Source organism: Ursus maritimus, unplaced genomic scaffold (assembly GCF_017311325.1).
Source record: "Ursus maritimus isolate PB19 unplaced genomic scaffold, ASM1731132v1 scaffold_1, whole genome shotgun sequence".
Taxonomy (NCBI): Eukaryota; Metazoa; Chordata; class Mammalia; order Carnivora; family Ursidae; genus Ursus; species Ursus maritimus.
Genome location: NW_024423343.1, coordinates 74,599,315 through 74,608,677, shown reverse-complemented (window position 1 = coordinate 74,608,677; position 9,363 = coordinate 74,599,315). Strand labels below are relative to the sequence as shown.

At 38.9% G+C, this 9,363-nt stretch overlaps 1 protein-coding gene across 1 annotated transcript in view; it reads right to left on the bottom strand.

The window, feature by feature from the left end:
- Positions 1-411: 411 nt before the first annotated feature.
- LOC103659854 (guanine nucleotide-binding protein G(I)/G(S)/G(O) subunit gamma-10-like) overlaps positions 412-9,363 on the bottom strand; it is a 13,771-nt gene continuing 4,819 nt past the window's right edge. The window contains exons 2-3 of the mRNA XM_040636750.1: positions 9,195-9,259; positions 412-573 (exon numbers count right to left, since the gene is read on the bottom strand). Of these exons, the coding sequence (XP_040492684.1) occupies positions 412-573; positions 9,195-9,259 (227 nt within the window). The remainder of the gene's footprint in view (positions 574-9,194; positions 9,260-9,363) is intronic.

The window sequence follows — 9,363 nt, the reverse complement described above, 5'->3', positions numbered from 1 at the left end:
AAACAACAAGTTACAAATATTCAGTTTTTTAACAAACAAAAATGTTTTCCTTTCCCAAATGTAAACATCCAGTAAATAAAACAAACATAATATTCCAGGTATAGAAACACTAGTAATTTGCTTATGAAAGAGGTGTATTTGGTGGTAACATTTTTGTTTGTCTTAAATAAAAAAGCACTTTACCAAAAGAATCAGGCCATTATTATTTAAAGTCTACCCCTTCACCCAGTTGCCCTGAGTAGAAAGTCACCAATTTCCATAGAATTTTGATTATAGGACCAGGCCACAGGAAAGGTCTGAAATATCTACTAGTCTTTTGGCTGGAGAAAAGTGTTTTCTGAAGACTTGGAGGCAGTAATTCATCACTTTGCGCTTAAAAGCATTCCTCAGCGAACTTCTTCCCTGCAGCCTTTAGAATAAAGCACAGGATCTGGGCTTCCAGAAGGGTTTGCTTCCAGCTGGAATGCCTACCAGCGGGGCCTCCTTGCAGGCACTCTGCATGCAGTAATATTGAAGCTCTGCAGAGGCCTGCAAGACCTTGATCCTCTCTACGCTAGCCTCCAGCTTGAATTGCTCCACCAGTCATGCAGGGCGTTCACGCTGGCCTGGTAAGACATGCCAGTGGTGCTGGGCTTCCAAGGCAGGTGGTTTCCTATCACTTTAAAGACAAGGAACAAAATCTCTAACCTGACCTAAAGGGCCTACCTCAACCAGCTGTAGTGTACCTCCTACTACTTCTCAAGTCCTATGACCCCTTTCTCTTTTCATTCTAGCTTCAAAGAGAGGCAAAACAAGCCAAATTTCTCTTGCCACAGGGCCTTTGCACACATTGTTCCTTCTGTGTAATAAACTCCTTCCAACTGTCTTGGATGGTTATAACCTGCTCTTTCTTTTGACCTCAGTTTAATATTCTTACTTTGGGAAAGCCTTTCCTAGCCCCCCCAACTCAACTTTCCTGCTGTCAGTAATCCAACCCTTCATTTCTTGTTTATAGGAAGTAATTGTGTACCCACTCAGGTGATATAATGTCGTGATAGACTTGTAGCTTCATTTTATGGAGCCATTTTTGTACACTATTATATTTCCAACACCCTTTTCAATTCTTGGAAAAGTAGTTGCTCAATCAGTGTTTGTTGAATTGAATGGGTAGTTGAATAAATGTTTTTTATTTATGCTATTCCCCAATAAAAAACTAAAATGGTCCTCCTTTCATGCACTAAAAAGATACATGAAGTTTGCTCCCACTATTCTAGTAAGCATTATCTTCCTTCTTTGAATATCACACAAATGACAAGTTCCATCCTATTGGCATTTACTTGTTTTTTTCTGTTTCTATAGGAGATAATATGCCTTCAAATCAAGAGTCATGCTGTCCACATGAGCTGATTTACCAGCTCCACTGCCTCCCTCCATCTCATGCTGCATCTTGTGTCACAACGAGAATACTGCTGGTTTAGATTCGGTATGAAATAAATACTAATTGATGTGAGGTTTTATAAAACTCATTAGGAAATTTGTGGAGAAAGTGTGCAAGAAGCAACTTTGGTAGATTAACATCACTCTGTCTTTGGAATTTTATACGGACCTGACTTTGGAAGTCTAGAAGAAGAGTGTGGCAAAACACAAAGATATGTTGAAAAGAGAAAAATGGAAAAAATGTAACAGACAAATGCCAAGAGACAAATTAAGGATGGAAATATGAAAGTTGTATGGAATGGAACTTAAGGAAAAAATTATTTGTAAATAAAAAGGAATAGTTTATATTGATTAAGAGCAAATCTTGCATATACCTAATAAATAAGATAAATGTAAATATAGTACAAACTGACAGAAATACAAGTAGAAATTGAAATAACAGTAATTCTAGGAGCCTTTAACCTAAAACTCCTAGAGCTGGTTATACATACACAGACACACTCACATGCAACGTCAAACCCAGTAAGCAGAGACTTCACATCATTTGCTAATGACTTTGTGATTTTTATAGAAGTTTTTCAAATGCTAGGGTAACAGAAATTCCAGTAACTTCCTAAAACTAGATATTAAAGCCGTATTGTGTGGAGAATAAAATAACTAGACAGTATAGTAATAAGTTATCTAATTACTTAGAAAATGCATACATCAATTTCTTAAATCTTAAGTTACAGATGAAATCACAAAACTGAATGTATGGAATATGTAAGCATATTATACTAGTTGCAAAAACGTGATAATCAGAAGAAAATTTATTGTATCATATAACAATTTTAAAATTAAAATGAATACATTTAAATATATAAAATAAAAAGGACATAGGAGTGAATAAACAAAACATAGCTATCCTCCATCTCCAAAGGCACTTGACACCAATGGTTTTATGGTGAATTTTGTCCCAGTCTTCAAGGAGGAGGTAATTATTATTTATGCCGCTCTCAAGCATTGAAAAAATGTAGACATGCCTAAAATTTGTTCTATGACTTCAGTATAATCGTAAAAAATGGATTCTAGGGGCACCTGGGTGGCTCAGTCAATTAAATGTCTGCCTTCGGCTCAGGTAATGATCCCAGGGTCCTGGGATCGAGTCCTGCATCAGGCTCCCTGCTTAGCAGGGAGCCTGGTTCTCCCTCTGCCTCTGCGCCTGGCTTGGGCTCTCTCTTGCTCACTGTTTCTCTCTCTCTCTCTCAAATAAATAAATAAAATCTTTTTTAAAAAATGGATTCTAAAGTTCAATCTAAGGGAAAATACTCTGGAATTGCCAAGAATATTTGGAAAAAAGAAATGAATTCTGACTGGCCCTAACACATATCAGAGTATAAGAAGTAGTTACAGTAATTTAAACATTTTGGTATTTTTCTTAAATAAACAGATTCAATTGGAAGAATAAATGCTAATTATTATTTCAAATCCATTGTGAAAATAGCATATGATTTGAAAAGCCGTTGGGATAATTTGAGGAAAACATGTTAGCATTCTACTTCACATTATGTCCAAAGAAATTCTATAAAAATTAGATATCTAAATGTAAGAACTAAATATTAAAATAAAGTTTAAATGCAAGGCTTTTGGGGCATCTGGGTGGCTCAGTTGGTTAAGTGCCTGACTCTTGATTTCAGCTCAGGTCATGATCTCAGGGTCGTGAGATCGAGCCCCAAGTCAGGCTCTGCAGTCAGTGAGGAGTCTGCTTAAGATTCTCTCTCACTCCCTCTCCCCCTGCCCTTCCCTCTGCTCTCTCTCTCTAAAATAAATAAATAAGTCTTAAAAAAAATAAAGTGGAAGGCTTTCTAACACAGGAAATGCAATAGTTAAAAAGGAATAGATAAATGGGTATGACCTTTTAGGAAAATAAACTTTGTGTATGGGGCAAGACACATAAGTAAATGATAGACCGGGAGAAATTGGTGAAAATTAAAAAATATATATAATATTCAGTGCTCACAAGGGTGTGGTAAAAGGACATATGCATACTTTTGGTAGGTGTATAACTGGTAAAAACGTTGGAAGATTTTAAATGTTCATACATTTCAGCCCAATTATCCCACTTTCAGATAGCTGTGCAGTAGAAATACCATGAAGATGCCTGCAGAAATATGTACAAAGATGTTCACTGCAATGTTGCTTAAATCACAAAAGATTAGAAACAACCTAAGTGTCTATGGAGTTCATAAGTTACGGTAACATCCAAAGGTGACAGTAGGACGAGTGAACACAAAGATAAACGACAGTACAACATGGGTGCTGACCACGTAGAATGAATTAATCAGAATGGACATGGACCATAAATAATGAGCACAAAGAGCACTGCTATGTATTGGCTTGATTTCAGCCATGGGTACATCATTTTCAGCAGCTGCTTTTAAATTTCGGATTGATTTGTATCAACTGCCCTTGAAGGATACCCATAATGTACTACTTAAGGGAAGCAGAGTAAGTCGCAGAATCCTCTCCATGAACTTAACATGATCTTATGTTTTACAAAAAATTAAAAGAAACAGAAAATCCACTGTTTATGTGGCAGAGTGTGCTGTATATACCTTTCAAAATATTCTAAAATATTTAATATTTAATTCATGACTTATATTAATACTTTTATCAGGTGTTTACCCTTCACCATATTTTCCTATATGCCTTAGCCCCTCCTCTAATCAGCTGCTCTCTTTTCCTTCCTGCCTCTCAAAAGTGACGATATAGCAAAGAGAAGAGGGAAAAAGAAGTAGTTGATTTTGAATTTCACAAGATCACTATGCAGGAAGAAATGGAAACGATGCAGGCCCGGAGAAGAGATTTGGAGGAAAACACCATGAGGTCAGAGGATGCCACCTTCCATCACTGCCCCCATCAAAGAGGAAGGAGAACAGTTGAGGGGTAAGCAATGAAATGTTGATAGAAGGGGGTTTGTGAGGAAGAGACTCTGAATCCCATCCTTCATCCATCCTGGAGAAAAGCCAGATGAAGACCAGGGTAGAGTGGTGACAGCCTGCTGGAGGATTTGAAGAACTGAAAGGAGGACTGGGCCTCTCTGCAGAGAGCTGGCTGTGTGGTGTGTCTGTGGAGATGGGTCTGAGTCAGCTTCATGAAGTCAGGAGTTCCAGGGTGGTGCAGGAACTGTGGTAGGAATCCTGTACACCCAGGGGACATTCACAGTAGTTCTTATTAGTCCAAGGATAGCATGAACTTGATGTCAGAAGTCATCTGACTTTCAGAGCCTCTGCAGGGAGGGACTTCGATGAATCTACCACCCAGGATCCTATTAGATAAGACTCATCTCAGTAGATGCCACAATGGGAGGATAAGGATGAGAACAAGATGCCTTGGCACTTTGTAGGCTCACAACCATGTGCCCAACTCTGAGGAAGGAGGTAGGGTGTCATCAAGGGGAAGAACTGATTCAATAGCATGGGAGCTCCAACTACATGCCAAGTGGTTGTAGAAAAAGAAAATTACCATTTTCTGCATGCTTGAGTTTGTATAGGGAAATGTATACCTGCCATTACCTGAATCTCTGTCTTCTCTCATTTTCATTTCTTCCTGCCTTCCTTCCTTCCCTCCTTCCTTTCCCCCTTCCTCCCCTCCCTTTTCTTTCCTTCCCTCCTTCCCTCCTTCCTTCCTTCTTTCGTTTTTAATTCCGATACACTTAAAATAGTGTTATATTAGTTTCAGGCGTACCAAAAATGATTCCACAATTTCATACAACACCCAGTGCTCACCAGGACAAGTGCCCTCCTTAATCCCCATCAGCTATGTCACCCATCCCCCACCCCCTCCTCTCTGGTAACCATCAGTTTGTGCTCTATAGTGAAGAATCTGTTTCTTGGCTTGTCTCTTTCTCTCTCTGTCTCTCTCTCTCTCTCCCTCTCTTCCCCTCGCTTGTTTTGTTTCTTAAATTCCACACATAAGTGAAATCATATGGTATTTGTCTTCTTTCACTTTTTTAAAATCCCAAACCCTTACTGTTACCCCACCCCCTGAGAATGTTTAGGGCGCAGGTGGAGCTTTTCACTTTTTTCCTTATAAACTTCTCTGTTATGTTGAATCTTTACAATGGTGCACACTTTTATAATTAAAAATAACAAAGAAAATAATAATTGACACACACTCCCATACATCAAATAGTGGGGTAAAAGAAATGTTTAATTATTTGTTCAAGGTTAAATGTTTCCAAAGTAAGCATCCCTTTAATTTTTGGCTGCAGTAATCACTCATATTTTCTGCATCTAAATTTAAATTGATGGGCCAAATAAAGTAGATGAAGGATTTCTGTTTAAAGAACACTGTGAAATGTGTAGGACCTGCTTCTTTTCATGCCCCACCATTGCTCAGCAATTGAAGCAACTATTAACTCGGCTGATGCCTATTAAGGGCTGGATGCAGTCTTTCAGAATTTCCTTCCTAAGACAGCAGGGCAGAATCAATGGCAGTTTCAGCTCTCCTGAAGATTGATGCAGGGTTGCAGTGCTTAGCAAAACCATGTGATCTTTTAATCAATCACTGAAATAAATCTATGCAACTGGTGTCAGGAATCAAAGTAATTTCACACTCACCTTCCCAATTCCCTAGAATCAAAGAAAATGGAATCCAAATTAGACTCACTGAGCCACACTACTGAGCCTCCATTCCCAAAGGGATTTAATATTTGTCACTGTTCAAAAGACTTATCTTGCAATAAAAAAAATGGAGGTTGGCATATTTATCTGTAAATATGAAAGAGACGGAGCATTCCCTATGGTCCTGGCTCATAAATAGGCTAAGCCAGAATGTTGTCACATGAAACCATAATTCCTAATCACTGGCATGGAAATAGAAGCTGTATCTTTCATAGGATACTAGAAAGGTTTTGCAGAAATCTTATGATTCACTCTCCTGACTCACATAAAATTTAATAAAATATTTCTACACAGAAGATTGTTTTTTGCTCTTAAATATCTTGAGGAAAGAAGTTTCTCTAAAAAATACGATTTATAGCCTCATCTTCTTTACTTCTAGGAATTTCTTCCACATAAGATCAACTCCTGATTTAATCTACATAATAAGAAAGATGAGTGAACCAGTGGGTACAGAATGATAAATAATTTAAAAAGTAATTTAACCTTGCCCTCAAGTATTGTGGGAGCATTACATAGTGAAGAACAATGTAATGGTATCTTAGTAATGTTTTTAAGAGCTTTTATTAGCTGACCCACCCAAAATTCAAGTGTGTATCAAAGGAGTGGCTGTATTCAGGGCTTCTCAAATTCAGGACCAAAGTAGCATCTTAAATCATCTCCCTGGTCTCTGTGTTTGAACACTTAGCCTCTCTCTGAACACTTTGTTAGTTGCCTACGATCTCACTGGATATGCAGGTAGAGGAAGTGGCAGAAATGTACAGTTGACTTGAATAGGTGTAGCTCTCAGCCTTTTATCTATACTTTTTATAAAAAATTTATATTGACCAGCATACCGTAACATATAAAGCCTGGGCTGAAAGCATACTGTGTCCTCCTAGCACATCAGGGGAATGGGAAAGGAATGGAAAACAAGTGACCAGAGTTGAGAAGCTAACTCCACCGCAATGTGGACTCCAAAGTGGGGGGCTCCAGCATTCACCCAAATAGCTTAGGAGTATGGTTAACTTAAGCTTGAGCCCAATGGTTGTGAGTAGCCCAAAGCTTGTGCTGTCATTGTTGAGACATAAGAGTAGTTTCAGAGCAATATTATGCTCTTTGTGACGAGGTGGGTGGCATCACATTCTAGATGCTCCTAGCAACAACTATGAGTATATCCAAACAAAGTTTCAGTTCCCTGAGACAGGAAAGTTTTGGCAGGGTAACAGGGTCAGAAGACAAGACATACAGACAGAAGCCAGCTCTGTAAACTAGACAAGTGGGCTTCAGAGGAAAGGCTGTGGTTCTTTGGACAAAAGATTGTCAAGGTGTTGAGCATGCCAGATATTGTAAGATCAATCAGATCCCACCAGCTGGTCCCCTGGAAGCTACTATTATACTCTCTAATCTGCTCAGAAACTGGGCAGAAATGAGCCTTTGGTTAAGGTCCAAAGATTCGGCAGAACTGAGCTATGTTAGTTAGACTTTTGGGCTCCTCTCCTACCAACTACCATGGACCAGGTGCCCCAGAGATATATGATGTAGATAAGCCACAAGATTCCTTCTAGGAAGTATTCCTCTCCCCGCTCAGATTTTCAGACCGAATAATTTGTTATTTTTAAGTCTAAATTTAAAGGTGATTTATTGTCATTTCAAAGCATATGCTACTTTGTGTCTTATAAATGGAAACCAGGTGAAATGTATCCTTTGAAAGACATTCTTTGGGGCTATGTTTAATCAAACTCTTAACACCCAGATGATGGTGTTCTTGGCAGAGTTTCAAAATAAAGGCCACTCTGAGGACAGGACATGAAATTATATTATAGCAAGTAATATTTAAGCAAGATCCTAAGATGACAATGCCAATTACAGTGACTTTGGGATGCAGGACTGTGAAGTCACACGATCCCATGGAATTAGGTCAGGATATTTTTGATAACAAGGTGGGTTTTGTTTAAGAGCAGTGTCACCTAGAAACATAGACAACTCATGTCTTACAATTTCACAACTTTCTCCTTTTATTATAAAACATAAAACCATTAAGAAGACATTTTACCAATGTTAAGTGTATAACATTTACCTTATTGAAATAAATGATTAAAAAAAGCAGATGATATGTGGGGAGTATTGTAAACTTTTCCCAAAGGAGATATTTACCTACTGTCAAACCTATGTCTGAGGCTCCTAGGGCTCAGGGATAAGCAGCACAGTGACACAATTCCAACAGGACTGATTTCGATGCAGGACGAATGCACGGTCGCCTGCTCAGTGAAACGTACTACCTCATCTCTTTCCAGCGAGATGAACAGAGTCGATCTGCTTTCAGAGAGGTGGTCTTCGTGTCTCCAATGTGTCTGTGTGTACTAAGAAAGCCTCTGCCATCTGGAGAGAAGTCTAGACTAAAACATTACTCTTGTTGGAAAACTAATTAATTTTTTTTTCCTTAGGAGCTAAACTATAGTATCATGGAAAGATACTTTGAAATTCTGACAGCGCACTGGCAAAAACTTCCTATCCTTCAGATCAGGGACTGTGTTCTTTGCAGTGCTATGCAGAATCTGAAACACAATGCTATAATTACAGGCTTGGATTCTGTGTGTGTTCTCAAGCCTTGAGACATGAAGGTATTAAGTTTTCTTTCCCAGAAACAATGCAGTGTTTCTTATATCTGATTATTTAGTGTGGCAGAGACCACATCTTGTGCTGCATTAGAAAGAATGATTTATCCATTAACTCCTTTTAGCCATATAGTAAGGAAACAAAATCCTGTTAAATCCATGAGTCTGTACCTCAGGGATTCTTTTGTTTTGGATAAATAGGTGCCCCCAAGCTAGCTTAATTTTCCTTTAGAGGCAGGCAGCTTAATGTAAGAACTAGCCTTTGAACTTGGAGAAAGCTGAGAGGCTGTGTCTGCACCTGCCTCAGAAAAATAATTTCAAAGTCATTTTGACTGTAACTTCTGGACAAACAAATTAGGAGTGAGATCAGGAACTTTAGAAGTGAGATCAGGAACTTACCATATTTATGGCCAAGCTGTAATAGAAGATGATTTTAGCACAATGGAGTTGTAAGAAAAGCCAGGCGTGTGAGTGAGAAAGGTGGACTCAGCCTTCTGATTTGTACCCCAGGTCTTGCTACTTCTGCCAAGTCCCTGAGCAGGCTGCTGCTGCTTCCGCCAGACAGCAGAGCAGCCCGCCAGGTGCCTGCGGTCTCCCATACAAAGGGGAAGAGTCAAGAATAATGAAAGCACAGGATGAGAAGGCACCTCAAAGAGTTAGTCTGTCTGATTCCTGAATCTCCTCTGTAG